General features: G+C 39.2%; 1 protein-coding gene across 1 annotated transcript in view; it reads left to right on the top strand.

The window, feature by feature from the left end:
* clcn2c (chloride channel 2c) overlaps positions 1-20218 on the top strand; it is a 168355-nt gene that overhangs the window by 47412 nt on the left and 100725 nt on the right. The window contains exon 2 of the mRNA XM_040131541.1: positions 1665-1815. Coding sequence (XP_039987475.1) covers positions 1665-1815 — 151 coding nt within the window. The remainder of the gene's footprint in view (positions 1-1664; positions 1816-20218) is intronic.

The raw sequence follows: 20218 nt of genomic DNA on the forward strand, positions 1-20218 counted from the left end.
CCACTACCAACAACAACACTATCAGCACCACCAACAACAATACCAAAGCTAAGAAAAAGACCAACACCCACAGCAACGCCAACACAAGAGCTACTAAAAAAAAATTCCACTGCCAACAGCACCGATTACACCACTAACAACAACAACAACATCACCTACATCACCAACAGCACCAACATCACCGAAAACAACATCAGTGCCAGAACATAATGCAAAACTTATATGTCATGGACTCTAAGTAAGATGGTCTAGCACTGTGCATTTACAGTAGAATGATGCTACAGTATGTTACATTCTCGGTTTCCCCGCTCCCCAGTGGCTCTAACCACTGGGTTTAGATTTGAAGAGTAATAAATGTAATTTAGGACATTCAAATACATTGTGTGCAAAATATTGTGCAAAACTGAACAAAATATTGTTCAGTTTTGCACAACTGATTTAACAGTAGGTTTTGCAGGAGTTCAGAATGGCTGACAAATGTTCTCGCACTAATCAAATTATACATACCTAATGTTTTGTTTTTTTCTTGCAATCCTAGAAAAAGAAATGTGTCTGTGAGACATTCTGATTCAGAACTTATCGGCCAAGAATCTAATGTTGCTTCCTATAGGGCCAGTCTGTAACCTTTGTCATCTGATGAGCTGGCAGGATCTTACTTTCTCTCTGAGGTTAAGTGCAAAAAAATCTGCACTGAAAAGATCCTTAGGCTGTATGTGTCTATTATAATGGTGATGTCTGACTGTTGTTATTACTAATATCCAACATTTGCCCATCAGCAACTCTCATACTGCTGAAATCAGCCTTGATGACCTTGAGTTCAGGCAGGTTTAAATACCATGCTGTGTTGTGACGGGCAGCAAACGGGAAATTTTTCTGTGCCCGTGTTCCTGTCCACCACCCAGGAGCATTATGGGAGGGGGAGCTGGTTTCTGGGCGGTGTACAAAACCTAGCGCTTCCTGTCTCTTGTACTGCTGACTTGACGTCTTTTTTGTGTGCATGTGTGTGTGTTATGTAGTTTTAGGGTGAGTATGTTTGTGTATGTGGTTTGATATACTGGGGTCATAGTTAAGGTTGAGGCTCGGTCAGTTTAGAGCCAATGAGAAATGATTCGGTTTATTGCTGTGACTGTGACAAAGAGAGAGAATGTGTTTCCTTTAAGGAAAAAGACAACTTTTGTCATTTTTAGGAGGTTAGTATAGGATAGGATAGGATAGGATAAATGTTCTGAAGGTATTCTTCGATACTGACCTCTAGGCTGACCTCTGACCTGTAGGTAGGGTGAGGGCCCTGATGGTACAGAGGTCTTCCAGGTCAATATCAGTTTGAGAAAAAAGTAAAAAAAACATTACCAAATAAAGCATTGCCAGTCAGCAGCACTGCATTCTCTTGTTAAACCAGTCTCTGTGTCCCCTTGTTTCTTTTACAAACATATTTGATTGGTGGAGAGGATGGACAACCACCAATATGGTCGTATTTAATGTCAAATTAATTAATTGCACCTTTGGGAAAAATTACAAAATGAATTGCCTCAACATGTGACATCCTATAGTTGTGACTTTTCCCTGTTTTAATGTACAGTTACAGTCCCATTATTGTTAGGGCTTGTTGGGGGTTTGTGTACATTGAATTCATAAGCTAATGCTCTTACTGTTTCTGTTTCCAGATGTATGGGCGCTACACACAGGAGCTCGGGGTGTACGCCAAAGAGGAGGCAGCTCGGCTGAGGGAGAGCGGGCAGAGGCGATCGGTCAGCGAACGAAGCCGGACCCTCGACCTGTTGGAGTACGACAAGGGACGCTGTGCCAAGTGTCGCAGTAAGTTTCATACCACAGCTTTGACACTGAGTGTGATGGTCAAGCACCTACTGTTCAAACAGATCCACCTGAATGGAAACTAGTCCTGTCAGTATACATAATTGTTAAACAGTTATTATTCGGGCGGCACGGTCGTGCAGTGGTTAGCACTGTTGTCTCACAACAAGAAGATTCCAGGTTCGATCCTGAACCGGAGTTTGTATGTTCTCCCCATGCCTGCGTGGGTCTCCTCTGGGTGAACCGGTTTCCTCCTGCTGTCCAAAGACATGCAGATTAATTGGCGATTCTAAATTGCCTGTAGGTGTGAATGTGAGCGTGACTGGATGTTTGTTTTTAAGTGTCAGACTTGTGATAGACCGATCTCCTGTTCAGTGTGTACCCTGCCTCTTGCCCAGTGTCAGCCTCCCCACGACCCTCCAAGGATAAGCTGATAGATGGATTATTATCCATTTTATGCAATGTAGGGCCAGTATATGCACTGTTATACCACTAATAATCTAATACATTAATTCTGTGTTGACCTGCAGTGTCTCAGTAGGGACTGAGCCATGTCAACATTTTCACATTTGATTTTCACTTCACAAAAAAATAAAAAAATAAAAAAAACCAATCACGATGTACTAAATAAATGTCACTGATTGGCCGCAAAACCGTAATTAATAAATAGACCATTTGATAAAACACAGTTGTGGATTTGATATAATGTTGAGTCTGTAGGGTTTTAACATATATGGGTAGAATTTCTTAGAATATGCTTGCTGTAGAACTGACACCAATACATTCCAGCCGCAGAGGGCAGTCAGGGATTGCCGCCCTGAGTCAAAAAATTTCTCACATCATGTTGTCCTGACATTCCTGTCGGACATTGGTGATGAACAAGTTAAACAATAAGCCTAGCAGACAGTATGCTGCAGGTCCTATTTTGGTGCTCTGAAGAACCATTTTAGAAAATCTTATAGTACTATCATGCTTACATACCTCTATATGTACACAGTTAGTGCTGTAAAGAACAATAACATATAATGCTTCAAATAAGTGGGAATACAGTGTCACCTAACTGTTTGTATTTTTTGAGAAATTAAGGAAATATGGATTTTATTTTCATTACATTTCTAATCAGTGATTCAAATAACTTTCCTTTTTTTTCACAATCATAAAATACCATGCTGCATAATAAGAACTCATACTATATTAATTTGCTCCTCAGTACGACTTTATTCCTGGCAGTAATGCATCTGGAGCAGCTGAAATTGGCCTCTAAATTCAAGGAAAATGTCTTATTAAAAAGCTTTCATCCTCAAGGTATACCAGTTTAGTTCTTAGAAGTCTGGAGATTTCAAGGACTTGAAGAGAAAGTAAGAAATTATTTTCAAAAAGGTCTCTGAACTGAAAAAGACAACAAAAATAAATAAACATACAAAAACCGGAAATAATCTCCTCTCTGAGTCAACTGGTGATGACTCAGTTCAGGGAAAGTCATATAAAAGTCATGTAATTTTACTGCAATGGTAACTGTCAAGATTAGATATTACATTGTATCTGCACCATTAAAAGAAATAGTGTCGCTCCATATAGCAGCCTGAGCCATCTTCAGCATCACTGCGTAAAGGGAGAATATCATTTTTACATTACCTTAGTGTTGGAAATGTAATACTGAAGGCACTTGCTGGTCCAAAATAGACTCCATGCCGTACTGCTTTTTGCTTTGGGAGCATGAGCATTGATCATGCTGGACGGTGGGATAGACAGCAAAATTGAAGAAATGCTGCGGCGCTGAACAACTGCGACTTCAAAAATCCTTTGCATTGATGTGGATGTGTTGATGGCATGTCAGTGTATCTAGCATTTACATGCACTGGTAGATTCCTGCGTTCCCCCACCTTTCTCCTTGTACAGTTGATGGTGATAATAATGATTGTTTTTGTTTTTGTTTGTGTGTGTGTGTGCGCGTGTGTGAGCGCGCGCACAGCAGATAATAATGACATTATAAAAGATTGTGTATAGAGCACATAACAGGATAAGACAGGCTGTAAACAAGGGTAGGAAATGTCATTTAAAACCATTTGGCAGATGAGAGCGGACATTTTACTGTACATCACACACACACTGACTCTGACACACTCACACAAACACACACCATCAGTTTTAAATGGTAACTCACATCGATGCACTAATTCAAATTGTGGTGAAGCTTTATTTGTCAAAAAGTCTTATTTGTGGACCTGTTGGGACTTGCTAAATGATATCTACAGCACCTACAGTATATTGCCCTTGTCCCTCTCTCTCTCCTTCTCTGTTTCTTTTTATCACACCTCCTCTCTTACCCTGTATTTCTCAACAGTTAAATTTTATGGAGACAATAGAGTAATATGAAACCGTTTATATCTTGGTCTTATTATGGCAGTTCCCTCTTTTTGTTGTTTGTTTGCAATATGATCAGAAGTCCTAGATTGGTTTGATTTAAGTAACTCAGTGATCTATAAAGGGCTTAACTTCAAGTATCATTCTCTTCACCCCTATGTTACGAAGCATTTGTAGCCTTGACAAAAATCTTAAGAAGGAATCCCATTCTGAGAAGAACTTATTTACTGATCCTGTGACTGTGTATTTAATCTTCTTAAAGGACAGATTCACAATTCATTTAGTCTGTTGTAAAACAATAGTCAGATGCTCATATGAGAATTGAAACCTTAAAATAATTGGAATGCATTTTTACAAAGAACGAAGACTGTGGATTTCGTGCCTTTTTTTCCCCTTCCATTGAAAGCACATTAGGAAGGGATCTCTTAATGTCCAGTATGAACAGGAGGAATGATTAAACCAAGCAAAACCCATTTCAGTGTTCATATGGACACCTGGCTATTGTTTTAAGAGAGAAAAGATATTGTGAACTTGTGCTTTAAGGAGGAACATGACACTTTTGAGCAGCCTCCAGCTGATGGGGAAGAAGGGGCCTGCCATTTTAGCAAAATTCCTCAGCGGGCAAGCAGTGATGTAAAGGCAATAATGTCCTTTTGGCTGCTATTTGTGGCATCTGGAATGCAAGGTTGCAAACTGATGTTAAGGGATTCTTAAAGTGTTTTGACAAAAAGTGTCCCCCAGAAGCTTTAAAGCAGACCACACTACCAGAATGTATGAGTTAAGATAGCCTTTGTCACATTTGTCCTCTCTGCCTTTTTCCTTGTATTTCTTAGTGATGAGATATCAAAGTAACTTAATGAAGTCACTGAAGTGCTGTGGAGTACGTATGATACATTTCCCTCCACTGTAGCTGCCTGTTCTGTGTAAACAGTGCCCTCGGCTGTTGACAAGTAACCAATGCACCCAGCACTAATCACATAAATGTAGATCCTCTATTGTCCTAAATGCTGCAGATCTGTGCGAGTGTGTATGTGTGTGTCCTCTGCTCTCATCTCAGTGATGAGTTTTGCTCTTGTTTCACTGGCAGCTGATGAGTCAGCTATCCATCTCCCTCTTCCTCCTTCTCCTCTTCCTCTCACCTTCTTTTTAAGGATCAGGGCACCAGAATGCCAGCGATTAAATTGATTTGTCCCTCAAGAGGTAGCTTGAAAGATAAGAGACGCGGTCTGGATCGCACCGCGGACGCGCACGCACGCACACACACACTTTTTTCTCTCTGAATGAGAAAAAGGGAATTATAAACTCACACAGTGAGGTAAAGGCATAAAACATGAAGCGACTGGCTGAAAGTATATGCAAATATAAAACTGACACACACACATTCTTCTTCATTACTGCTGTGGGTTATGACTGAAGCTGCTGAGGTACGCTGACTCTCACTTATATATTATATATATAATATATATAATATATAATATATATAATATATATATTATATATATTATATATTATATTATATTATATTATATTATATTATATACACACACACACACACACACACACACACACACACACACACACACACACACACACACACACACACACACACACACACACACACACACACACACATAAATACAAATACACAGCATCCCCATGCTTAGATCGGCACAATCTCTCTTTATTATCGCTCACTCACAATGTTCTTTATTTATATTTTATACACAAGCACACCCACACACAGGGAGACACAAACACACATCTTCCCATTCATTTGCTGGTGTTTAATGGTGCTGAATGGTGCAGCCAGCAGCAACGTCCGCATTCTCTGGCCTGGTCTTAACTGTGTGTGTGCGTGTGTGTTTATGATATGCTGGTAAGACTCCAGGCATTGTTGGTGAAATGTAATGACAGCAGAGCAGCTTGAACAACAGGTAGCGTCTCTTTAATTAGAGGTCTTATAGCCATTTACCTTCAGCATTGTTACATAAAACTCTGGCTAGGCAGTGTGGCTTCTACTGTATAATTTCATGTTAAATTTACAGTCACTAAAAACAGCTAAAAACCAAACTTTCAAAGCAAAAGAACCAAATCTAGTTGAAGCCAGCTAGTGCGATGACCACAGCTAACCCTGGATAAAGCTAAATTTACTTACTCCCCTTGTGTGGATAAATTACTTTAAAACCACATATTTAAATGATTTTAAATGTATGTACTTAATCTTAGAAATTAAGTAAATTGTAAGTAGTCAGTTATTTTATTGTACTGATTATAAGGCAATTATTAGTAAATTCTTCTCTATTGTGTTTTTCCTTCATACTCCCCAAATTTATAAGATGATCTGAAATCATATGCCATAGATAAGACTATGATAAATGATTTTTTTTTTTTTTAATAATCAGTCTTAAAATAAAAGCTTTTTATCTTGCCCCTTAGTTACAGTTAAATTCGGTGTGCCTGAAATCTTTAGAACCTTTTTTTTCTCGACTTCAGCTTTTCTGTAGTTATTGCTCTCTACCTTTGTAAGGCAGTATAGCCTACTGAAATGTACTCTATACTTACATTACAATGATAAACTGTATGCTTCTGTGTGGTGCCATTGCCTTCTACAATCTAAAAGCCATCAGACACCAAGCATGCACGTGTATTCAAAAGCTCCTTCACCATCAAAAATGTGTTACACAGCAACACGAAGAACCGACGGAAATTCTGAATGTATGCCAGTAAACTTTTAAAGAACCGTAGATGAAAAGACATCAAGAAAAGCAACATGAGTAGAGTGACAAGGTTCCCACAGTTAGAGGAGCCTATGTAATATTCTTTTTATTAGAGACATCTCACAATGAAACGTTTGAAATATTTAACACACATTAGAAGTAAAGGCAGACCCTTGAGTTTTAGCCTGTATAGTGAAAGCATTTCAAGTCATTTCACTTTCTGTAAGCTGCAACAACTTCCAGCCCAAGAGTGTTTGACATGTCTACAGCTTAATCAAAATATTGCAGCAATGTTCAGAACCTGAACCAGGATAAGGTTCCTAAGCCCAGTATAAGACTTGTGACGTGTAGCTTTCAACTGGTGACTTTGAAGGCTTAACTGGTTCTGCCCTTCCAGCTATGCCCCACATCTATCATTCGCTTATGAGGCAGAGCCCAATCTTGCATCATCAGCCGGAGCACCATCGCCCTTTCCAAAGCTGTGTAAAAGCTGACTGGATCTTTTTCAAGGAACTGTACATATGCTCAAGATCAAACAATCAGAGTAACTTGTTCTGAATCACTATTAGAAAAAAATAGACATTTATGGATGACTCACAAAGCTATGAAGGTGCTTTCACAAGTTACATAAGTTGCTTTTCTTCCAGTTACATAACTACAGGAGTATCAGCAGGTGAAAGACTTGCTATGTGGCTGTTTAACTAAAATCTGTAAGTGCCCACTTGACACAATGCATAAGTGACGGTGATGACTGTGATCTTATGAGACCTCAAATCCAGAGTGGTAGAAAGGAGTTGGCGGTGATAGCCATTACAGTTTTAACAGCCATTTATGACTACTTAAGTATAGGATGATGATGATGACTGATTTTACTGAGGGGTTAAAGGAAAAATCTTGCCACCTTGCATGTAATCGCCTTTCCATCAACTGGTTATCACTACTATAAGTTCTTTCCCCAGTGCCATTGTCCTTTTTAATTAGGAATGGTTTAACCAATTTAATTCCTTAATAGGTGTGTTGATAGAATTGGTGTGATCGGCTTTGTAAACAGAGTTTGTTTGCTATACAAAATGATATTCATATTTTGGATATATATATTTGTTTATTTATTATTTTTTTTATATTACCTCTTTAGGCCTCCAACTGCAATTTCTCTAAAGCCACGTGAGAGGTTTCTTTGGCAGAACTGCTGACAATTCATAGACATATGAGACAAGTGGCCTCAGAAAGATACTGCCAAAGATGGAAACCATTGTTTTAATCTTTAACAATGTGTTAAATTTTATAAAATTATTTCGTGATCTGCAAAGTAATTAGTATAGCTGTCAATAAGTGTAGTTGAGTCAAAAGTACAATATTTCCCTCTGAATTGTACTGGACTGGAGGTATAAAGTAGCATAAAATTAGCTCAAAATTGTGCTGAAGTACTTGAGTAAATGTACTTAGTTACTTTCCACCACTACCTCTCTATTGTACATCAAATGCTTTCTTGATATAGCCACTCTTCAGTCCCATTCGTGTTAGTGAAAGTTAGGATAATGATAATAACCTCAGTTTTGAATATGTGTTATAGAAGAATTTTTTTAGTGAAGTACCACTGTACATCGGGGTTTTGAACAATTTACATATCTGCTCATAAATACAGAGATTAAAACATTCTGCCTCATAAGAGAAACTGGAAACTAGGAGCAGCAAAGTCGAATGGATTTTCATACCCACAATACCTCCATTTGGAGACCATGAACTAAAAAAACAAGTGGCACAAGAATGAACATACGGTGTTTTCACCGACTGTTAGCTGTTCAACCACCCAGTGCAGTCCTTGGGGAAAGTCTGTTATTGTGTTTGTTGGCCAGCAGGGTGAAGCATTGAGCTTCACTGCAGCACAGTCAGATGGATCCTGAGGTCCAAGAGCATTGGTGATATAACAGCGACCCCAGAGGGGGAGTGTGGTCCTGAAGTCCTCTCTTCCTCTGTTGTTGTGTGTGTGTGTGTGTGTGTGTGTGTGTGTGAATGTGTGTGTGTGTGAATGTATGTCTTTGTGCTCAGGTGTGTAATCTCTGAACGTTGGGGAGCATCTTGTGAGCCTCAGTAGGCCAGCCAGGTCATGCTGCATCAGTTGGTCACAAATAAATATTTGTATATTTTTCCCCTTTATTTTTCATCATTCAGTTTAAATGTTGGGTTGAGGTTAACCCTAATGTAATTTTCTTATGTACCCACCAAAGTAATTTCATTCTATTTTATCATCACAGGTGAAACAATTGAATTTCCCATGCGTGTTCTTGCACTCTAAAGGTTGATGGCATAAAGATACTGCGTCTAATTCGAAAGTGACCATTTTAAATTGAATCTCTGCACCAGACAGGGTTAAAAGGTGAGGATTACACAAGCGGTGTGATTACATTACTGCGTGTGCGTGTGTGCGTGTGTGTGCGCGTGTGTGTGTGTGTGTGTGGTGTGTGTGTGTGTGTGTGTGTGTGTGTGTGTGTGTGTGTGTGTGTGTGTGTGTGTGTGTGTGTGTGTGTGTGTGTGTGTGTGTGTGTGTGTTTGTCTGTGTTTTTGTCTTTGTTTTTGTGTTTGTGCATGACTGCAGCGTAACGAATTCTGTTAAAAGTGCTCAGCCATGACACCGGACATAAAATATTCAGCTGACAAGAGGAGCTTGCCCTGCCACACACACTCACACACACAGACACTCACACAGACACACTGTGCAGCGGTAGAAGGTAACTCACAGTGATGCACCAATTCAAACCCCAGTCAAGCTTTATTTACCCAAAGATGTGACTTAGTGATCTGATGGGACTTGCCAAAACAAATCTATATCAACCCCACTTGCTCTTTTTTTCCCGTTTCTTTTTCTCTGCTTCTTTCTCTCAGAAAAACAAAGGGAAACATTCAGATAATGAAATATCTATTTGTATCTTTTTTATCTCCATCTCAGCCTGTCTCTCTTTCTTTGTCTGTTACCGTTTGGTGGTAGGGGGGATGATTGGGTCACCTCTAGCTTTTGTAACTACAAGTGTGTGTGTGTGTGTGTGTGTGTGTGTGTGTGTGTGTGTGTGTGTGTGTGTGTGTGTGTGTGTGTGTGTGTGTGTGTGTGTGTGTGTGTGTGTGTGTGTGTATGCGTTCGGTGGGGGGGGGGCAGCTTCAGGCTGCTGTCATTCACTGTCACTGCTGATGTCACGGGCTCCCACATGGGCTCCCTGCATCCCAGAAAGGACACACACACACACACACACACACACACACACACAAAGTGTAAGCAGCTGTGTCCACGAGGAGAGGAAATATACACAGCTGTCTTTTTCTTTCCCCCCTCTGTTTCTGTCCCTCAGTCCACCTGCACTGCAATGTCATTAAATTGGCTCCAAGACCACACTCACACACACACAGCATTTCACTTCAACAGGTGTGATGTCAGCAGGAGCTCAGCAGGGCGCCACATGTTGCTATGGTGACCGGCAGGCGCCTAGCGACCTGCAGTTGCTCACATGCTCTCGTCTTCTTTCTTTTCTTTGCTTTCCTTCCAGTCTTTTTGTGTTCTTGTCTCCTCTCCTTTCTTGTGTTTTCCTCTCCTCATCCTCCCCTTTCTTCCACTCTGTCTCTTACTCTCTTCCTTCTGTCTGTATCCCCCCACTCATCCATCCATTGCTAGTGTAAAAGCTGGATTGAAATGGCAGCGCAGAGAAGCACCTGGTAGGCTGATGGCGGTTCCAAGTGGGGAATGGACACACACACACAAACACACACGTGCATGCATGTGCACATAAAAACACACACCGACACACACATGTACACTTTGATACTAATTAACCAATGACACTTCCCATGTTGCCTTTTAAGTGATCTGTGTGGGGTGCACGTTCATGTAGTTTTGCCTGCACCTCTGTGTACTTATGTGTTTGTGTGTGTGCTTGTTTGTAAGCACATATGAGCACACCTGCAGTTGTGTGTGCATTGAAAAATGTCTTTTCCTGGCCTGCTAATGCCTTCTGACATGCTGTCACAGCAGTTTAGGAAGGATTAGCAAAACACATTTAGAATTTAAATTTTGAATTACCTTTATTAGATGGCAAAACCAACAACAGTACCAAAGTAAATATTCAAATAATAGAACAAGAATAATAAATAGACCAATCAGTAATAGAAAAACAGCAGAAATTAAGGGAGATTGAAGGAATTAGATGACGAGATTAAGAGGAGGTTAAAAAGATGGAAAGAAAAACATTTTCTCTTCTTTTTAAACTGTCCTGCATTTTAAGGGCCAAGTGGCTGCTGTGAATTTTACACTTGGGTCGCTTTACAGGAATATAGCAGTAAATACTTTCCAACTTGTTTACATGTTCATTATATTATACAGAATTCAGCCCTGCTGAGACAAAAAAAAAACAGAATACTCAAAGAACCATTAAAGATCCACAAAATTAATATTTTTATTTTAACAGTGAGTCAAATAACTTGTAATGTGTAATGTGAAAGGTGTCACTCCTAGAGACAGACCCACTGAGAACTGTCACCCATCTCTGCAGTCCCCCTCAAACTATTAAAACAGAGCTTTTTATCCTGTTTTACCTCATCCTTTTGATTATGAAGCTGCAAATTCCACTCTTATGAGCCCCTTTTTCAGCAGTAGCAGGCACCTGCCTGCTCAACACCAAACAGCAGAAAAAGTTAGCCAATAGCTGGCAAAGAAAGTTGTACTGTACAGTATAGTATGTGGCAGCTGAAGACCCCGATATTTTTGTTGGTTTAGTTTGTGTAGTTCAAAACAGAAAAGTGAATATTGTGCTTCAATTCCTCATGTAGCCAGGAATGCAACTCTAACTGAATGCTAATGTTGCTCCGTGTCTATTGAATTTGAAATTAAGCCATGTTTTGGGCTGCAACTAAGGGTTATTTGCATGTTACTTAACCTGTGTGTGGTGGAGTGCACCGGAGGCTTTGTTGCATCTCCCACTTTGTATCTTATCATCTGGCTCTGTGTAATAAAAGGCTTAAAATGCACAAAAAATACTAAAAGTGGAATGGCATTCACTTTTTGGACCCATTAATGGTGTTCCCCAGGTCAAATTAACCTAGGACACTATATGCATTGTAAATCTATATAGAAATAAAGACATAGAAAGACTAAACACATTTTCCTCTTTATATTAGTAAAAAACATAATGAATAACGAAATTGTTTATTTTTTAAATTTACATGACATAAAGTGTGACATGTACATTTTATCTTAAGGTACATGATGCCTGTAAGTGAGATATTGCCTGGCCTAACTACTCTAGAAAAAGCCCTCTCTTCTGGACCTACCTATCTTGCCAGCCTTGGTTCCATGATTAAAAAATGCGGTATGACATGTGTAGTCAGAGAAAATATGTTGTGTTACATGTTCTTTAAAGAAAATAAGCTCTCTCTCTCTTTAGAAAAACTAAATTTTAGCAGTTGTCTCTATGAGCGACACCTTCTGCAAGTGAGAGAAACAAAAATTAAATTTTTCTCTTATTTTGATCTGTACATCATTTGGTACATTGCAAACAGGAACTGAAAATAGCTAATTTGGCATACTTTTAATGGTAGTAATGTGCCAAATATAAATATAGGCTGAAATTAACAGGGCTCAGGTTGTAGCCCAGAGCTAACAAAATATTTCCTTTGCAACATTATACTTCTTGTTTACATCCATTAAGAGCCTCCAAATTATGGCAAATGCGGTTCCAAAGCTGATTATCTCCCAAATCGAAGTAAAACGATGTATAATAATGTCAAGCTTTGAAAACCCCTATTCTATGAAATATAAGATTAACCCAAGGTGAATTTTTCAAATAGCTTGTTTCTCTTGACCAAATGTCAAATACCCAAAAGTATTCAATTTACAAGGACTTAACGCAGAAAATCTTCACATTCAAGCAGCTTGAACCACTTAATATTTGACATTTTTGCTTTATACAGCACACGACTGAAATGATGAATCAATCATCGAAGTAGTTGGTGATTCACTAATCAACTAAATGTTTCATCTCTTTACAGCTTACCATAAAACTTTTTAAGTTAAAGTTTTTAATTATAAACTTTTTAAGTTTTCAAAAGTTTTATGGTAAGGCTGTGTATCTGTCAGCTAGTTGGACTTGGTAGACAACGTGAACAGAAAAATCACAAATTGTTAAACAGTTCGGGGTCTCCCTTAACCTAAACTACCCACACATAATATGTACTTATGCACCCATTGGCATAATAATGTTCCCACCAAAAATCTCATCCCATACAACTGAGAGCTCATGCTTCTTTCATATTGTCAACCTGCAGCCACTTGAAACACTTAAATTTCCAAATTATAGCTGTGATCAAAGTAATGTACTGGAGACTGTGTGATTGGATTATGGTGCATGAGACACTTCACTTTAGCATGGACTGCGTTTACCAAATCCACAGGTTGTGCAGTGAATAGGCAACATTAACCTCGAACATGATTAAAGGACGCACACTGTTCTATCAAACACACACACAGACGTTTTGAATATATACGTGAGCCGCTTGAGCGTCCTGCCCGTATTTCTGTGTGTGCGTGTCTGTGTGTGCGTGTGCGTGTGTGTGTGTGTGTGTGTGTTGGGCACCAAGGCTGACGCACTGTGGGGGTGTTCAGACGTCACACTTTCAGCAGCCAGCCAAGTCCAGGAAGTAACACAAATGACCCACACACATATACACATTGTGTTAAATTGTTGCTTGCGTGGTTGATGGTGTGTTTGTGTGTGTGAGAGCAAGAGGACTTTCACTTTAATATATCAAGTAACCAAGGAGACTTGGGCCACTGATCAATATTTGACTCAGTGCCACTCAAGCAGATTGTGTGTGTGTGTGTGTGTGTGTGTGTGTGTGTGTGTGTGTGTGTGTGTGTGTGTGCGCGCATGTGCGCGCAGTGATCTTGGACTGCTGTTGCCCATTGCTTTTACTATAGAGGTTGTGGCATTAGTCCAATGTGTGTGTCAGCAGAGAGAATGGTCACTAGCCACAGTGTTAGCTTACATTGATTTTATAATTTCAGGAACAGTCGGTTGAGCCAAGATGACACCCATAAACACTGGTGGCTGGGAGTATTAAGATGGTCCCTTCATATTTAATATATGTCCACCTTGTCCCATGGTGCCAGATATCTAAAGCAAGCTTCCTGTGGTAATTCCAACGCACAGCCAGCGCAGGAGAGAAGAGCAGGTGCACTGTGTGGGATGGGCTTTAGACAGCTGAAGGCTGGGGTTCTATTCAGTGTCATTGATCATCAACACAGACACACACTGACCGTCTCTTAAGATCCTATATTTGGGGATGTTTAATTCTTAAATTGACTAAATTATAGGTCCTGAAAAACTTTTTTTTTTTTTAATGTAAAAGTTTTATTTAATTCAAGTTAAATCAACTTACATTTTTTTAATTTAAAATTTTCACCTCAAAACTTATGAACATTAGATCTTGTGCATTGACATAAGACTAAGCTCATTAAATTTATGTTGACTAAGCTTTTTGACTAAGCTCATTAAATTTATGTTTTTAAAGAAACATGATCAGCATATTTGCAGACTTCCCAGTATGCAATGTGTGAGAGTTGGAATCCTACACTTTTTGTAGTTTAAAAAAAAAAAGAGATGAGATGGAAACATGCTTTGTGTCTTTAATACATGTTAAGCCAATTGATGGTAGTTTTTTTTAATGATTGAATCAATGTGAACCATGATGAGGGTTTGTATCGAATTCATTCCGCATCCACCTAGACTTAGAATTTAACATAGTCACTGGACTCAGATTTCACATTTTCACAGCTTGTAAGATGAATTTGTACTAATTATTCAACCTAAGTTCAGTGGACTCACATTTTTAAGGCAGCAGGGGAACATTTTTAAGATAAAAATGAGCAACAGTAATATTAGTAATTTTGGTATTTCTGTTCTTTGTCTGAACTCTTCTTACTGGTCTGAAGTGGACGGGGCTCAGCTGGAAAAAAATGATATCACATATTTTCGTGCACCAATCAGATTTTAGGAATAGTGTCGAGCGAAACAAGCTACTTGAGGAAGTGACTTTGCGTTGATCTTGCCTTGATCTCCATTGTACTCCAGGGGCTTTCAAAGCCTGACACTGTGGGCCCCCCTTAGACACAACTGAGACAACTGTGTTTGTCTTACTTTGATTTGATTTGAGGGATAATCATGCTCTAAGTTTGGAACTACAGTTCCCATAGTTTGGGGGATTTGGGAGATATAAACAGGAAGAGTAATGTTGTCATGGAGTCTTTGAAATGGATGTGGGTTACATCTTGAGTCCAGTGTTTTTGGCCTATTTATTTGTTAGTTAGTTTCAACATTGTTGGCAATGTTGGCAACACTTAAAGTGTCCAAGTGTGTCTGTTAGCAGTTCCTGTTTGCAATGTACCTGTAGATGTAGAGACAACTATCACTGATGGCCACACTGATAGGTAGGATGTCACTCTGTATGCACGGAGGCAGTGCGCCTGGAGGTTCAGGGAATATAGTATGCACAAACCATGGATGCATGGTACAAACATTAAACAACACAATTACACTCTGTAAATCATCTCCAATTGCAGTCCAATCAAATACACAGATATCCCACTTCCCTCCGACACCACATTATTTTTTGCCAGTCCATTGTCAATCAAATGAGTTTTGCTGCTGTCAAGTTTGTTTATGTCAGTGATGCCCTAGGCCTGGGGCGTGGATGTGTGAGGCAGGAATTGCTCAGTGACCAAAAGGCACATATGTTAGAGGGGTTTTTGGAGGTGGAGGTGTTTTCCCCTTCTAGAATCCCCTGAAGCGGACATCGCCTGTGGAGGACCATGGTGGTCCAAGCTGTATCAATTCAAGCCATTGGCTCCAGCCCCAGTAATGCCCGAAGCCAGAGCTCTCAGAGCCGAGCATGTAGTTAGAATAGCACTTTCTGAAAAATGCCATCTGCAAATGTACATGGCAGTGTGATGCTGTCCAAGTACCTGCTGCCATCTTCAGCCACTGCCGAGACATATGAGGGTCTGAAGGGAAAGAATGCAGTCTGGTGCATCTACAGCTTTCAAAAGCACAAGTCTGAACCTTTGCAAAAAAATTGAATAATACTAAGTAGAGGGTTAGCAAAAAATAATGTAAAACCCTATGAATGATGAGTCTTGAACAGTATATAATTGAAAATGAGCACGGTCTCACAGACTCCCGCTCAAGGACAGTTGCTGGGGGAGGTGGACTGCCGAGCTCTGATTAAAGGGTGTTAACACTCTTTTTTTAGGTAAAATTCATGACATAAATAAGTCCCAAACTGTTGACTCTATGTCAGCTTTGGCCTTGAAAGATTCAGGATGATTTAAAACAGTAGACGGCGTGCTGAGCCATTTTCAACCCATAAATGCAAATTTTTATAACACCGGAAAGAAATGTCAATATCAGCACCGGCATTAATGTGTTTCATCACAGTAGTTTTATGTTTTAAGTGTGCAGTACCTCTTTAAGGTGACTGAATTCACTATTAGCAGTTCCTGTTTGCTGTGTACAATGAATTGCTTTGATGCTGAAGAAAACGTAAAAATGTGAAGTTCCTCAGGCAAATTCTGATGAGCGTCTTCTATCTACTATTTTTGAGCGGGGTTTATGGACGATTATAATGAGTTCCTCAGAAAATGGAAGTCACGTTGAATCCAAAATGTGTACCTTGTCTGTATCTTTAGATCTGACTGAATTACGACTGAGATGTTGGACACAAATTTAGGCAGAAATCGGGCACTAAGGGTTTTAAAGTACTACCTTAATTGCCTCTGTTAGCCGTGTGTTGCAGCCACTGCTACTGGTGTTTAAATATGTCGATAGGAATCCAAAACTATAATGAACTTCACATTGTTTTTACAACACCGCAGTGCACAAATGCATGACTGAATGCATGAATCACATACACGTGACGTATTAAATGATAAGGTTCTGATTTGTGAAGGGAGTTGATGTGTGTTACAGTGATATGTGGAAAAAGAAAAAAATAATAACTAACTAAACTAACCTTGTTATGTTTTGTTTTGTGTTGTTTGACTTGAACAATGGTAATTTAAGAGCTACTGTACATTTTGTGAGCCTGACACTGAGTTGAAGTTGTTTTTGGTACAAAATGTGGGTTTTGGATATTGATATTAGTTTTGGAGATCAGTGTGAGTGTTTTTGATACAGTATGTGAATAAATGTAACTAGTAATATTGGGCTGAGTAGCTCTCAGCCACTTTCATTTTGTCAAAGTAGATCTCAGAGCAAAAAAAGGCTGGAGACCCTTCTCTTGGATACACTTGTGTTCTCTCTTGACAGAGGGCGAAAAGGTGGTGAACTGTTCTTTCCAACAGTGATACTGTTACTGAGGGACTCACAGGGTTGCCAAAGTCATCAAGTTTCTAAATCTGCTGGGACCAGTTTTAAAGAGTAATGCTGTACCCAGGTCGAGTTTCTCTCTGCTTACTGGTTGATTTTGATAAATGCAAGACCTTGAGGGTAAAGAATGGGGGAGAGCAGGGGGAATTCAGGGTTTGGTCAGGCTGTTAAGAGGAGGAGGTGGTGGAGTGTTAGTTGTTCTCCCAGCAGTATAATAAACTGTTAAAGAAAGTTGAAGGGAAATGCAATGCGATTATAAAAGTCTATATTTCCTATACTAATACCATGGTAAGTAATGTTTAAATAATGCAAATCTATGTAAATATGACATTTTTAATTGTAAACAACATTGATTAATCCCTCTGATACAGATTCTAATTTATAATGTTTGATTTGTTCTGGTCACTGTCTAGAGATCACACTGTAGTATAACCGCTATTATACTTAACACTAAGGCAGTGAGTAGATACAGTAAAAGCAGATTTAATTCTTAATTAGCTGCATTTTGATGTGAATTGTTTAGAGACACTACAGTGTGTGAGTGTACATATATAAATAAATAAACTGCGTGTGTGTGTGTTGCTTAGTCTGAACTGCAGTTCTAACCATGCAGGCCAAGGTTCTATTAATGTCGTCATTAATTTTTATGTCTTTGGATTGTGATATCAACATGTGGTTTTTATAACCGGCCCTTCCCTCTGACTCTAAAATCGATGGTTATTAGACTCCAAAGGCAGCTGAGAAGTCGCGTCCTACTTTCTTGGTTACTATGCAGCTTTTCTATGTTTGTATTTCAGTCTTGCTTGATCTTTTCTTCTCTCTGCTCTCAGGTTTTTCCTTTTATTTCCTCCTCCTCATCCTTCATCCCTTCCATCCTCCTCCTTTATCTTCTGACCTTCCTTCGTTCCTCTCACATCTGTTGTCCTTCCCGTTCCTCCTCTGCTCGTAATTTCCTCAGTTTCTTCTAACTTCTTGTTCCCTTGTTCTCCTATTCTCCTTTTCTATCCCCCCTTTGTTTCTATTTTTCTATCCACTTTCCTCTCCTTTTTGCTGTATTCCTCATCTCAATTTCCATTTTCTCTACCCCTTTATAATGCTCTCCCCAATCTTCTCCTATTTTTCTTTCCTTTTTCCTCTCCTTCCTCCACCACTCCTGATCTGTCTTTTCCCTCTTCCATTTCTTCTCCATCCTTTCTTACCACTCAGCTCTCTTCACTTCCCTCTCTGTCTGCAATCCATCAAGTCCTCCTCCACCCCCCCTTCTCTACTGGGTGCTGTGTGTGTGTGTGTGTGTGTGTGTGTGTGTGTGTGTGTGTGTGTGTGTGTGTGTGTGTGTGTGTGTGTGTGTGTGTGTGTGTGTGTGTGTGTGTGTGTGTCTTTTCCTCTCCATCCATCTGAGCCCCACGTTCTGAGTTATTACTCTGTAATCATCAGTGAGCCCAGGGCCAATCCAAAACACTCACACACAAATATTTTTTTCCATACTTTGCAGATTTGTATCCAGGCTTGGATGATGCAGAAAACTTTTCATCTCTCTTTTCATCATCTTTTTCAAAAAAATGGGATTCCTGTGGGAGAAACAAATGGGATCAAAAAACAATTTGCTCATTTTGTGTTTGTTATGACGATATATCAGTTTGTCCTTATATTACTTTTGTTTTAGAAATTGAATATCATCCAGTTGGGTTTGTCACCTGATGTGATGGATATGATTCTGTTTGACTGATGACATTTAATGTACTGATCAATAACACTGGCAGGCTATTGAAAGTCCTTAACCTGAAATAACTCTCATTTGAATTTTGAGCAGATGCAGTAATGTACTGTGTGTGTGTGTGTGTGTGTGTGTGTGTGTGTGTGTGTATATATATGTATATATATATGTGTATATATATATATATATATATATTATATATATAATATATAATATATAATATATAAACACACACACACACACACACAGTAATTATGACGTTAAATTTTCATTTGGAGAGGTTTACTGTGTTTTGATCATATAAAGAGTGTTTTACTACATTTTTTTCCCCTGAAAAGTGCAGTGAGTACCTGAAAAATTGATAATTGGCTAGACGTCGCTAAGCCCCATCCGCTTTAGTTATTGTTATTATGCCTGTCAAGCGTTTTACATTCACATAGCACATATGCAGCTTACAATGATAACGGCAGCAAATTTTCCATTTGTTTTAGTTTTTGAAACAACAAGTCTTCAATTTCACTGCACAGACGCAGCCTTGTCATTTCTAGCTGATAGCTGTTGATTTGATCAGCTGTAGCCAGCTGGATAATAAGTCTAATGTTAGCTCTATGAAAACTCTTTCTTTTAATGTTTCCAATTGACTCGCTTTAGAAAGAGAGCTTTGTAAAAAGGTCTTAAATATGTGCTTGATTGCAACATATCCATTACATGACATTGTGCTAAAAGACTGAGGCTAAAGCTGCCCTGCCCTTATTAGTTGATGATAGAAGACACGGAAATGAAGGTGCAGCGTTGTTTTTGTATTGCAGTGTCCTAGTATAGTGTTATAATTAAAAATGTTGTTTAGATATTATTTGTTCTAACATAACCCTAGTATGTTTGGGTTCTTACTATAGAAAAACAGACTTGCAGAGGCAACCCTGTCGTTAGACTTATGCTTTAATATCCGTACTTTTTAATCAGTATGTTTTACTTTTACGAGAGAAAGGAACTTGAGGATGACAAATAACTGATGACGTTTGTCAAATGTAATGCTGTCTAACACGAGTTTGGCTTGGCTAACGTTAGCCTAAACTCAGATGTGCTATCATCCTGGCTTTCACAGGTGGGATGTTCGGGTCCTAAACGGGTATTCTTCTGATGTAACCTGTAACCTCACAAAACAATGTTACCTAATGACATGCCCGTTGCATGGGGCTCTAATAAGA

The sequence above is a fragment of the Xiphias gladius genome, chromosome 7, assembly GCF_016859285.1.
Source record: "Xiphias gladius isolate SHS-SW01 ecotype Sanya breed wild chromosome 7, ASM1685928v1, whole genome shotgun sequence".
Classification (NCBI taxonomy): domain Eukaryota; kingdom Metazoa; phylum Chordata; class Actinopteri; order Istiophoriformes; family Xiphiidae; genus Xiphias; species Xiphias gladius.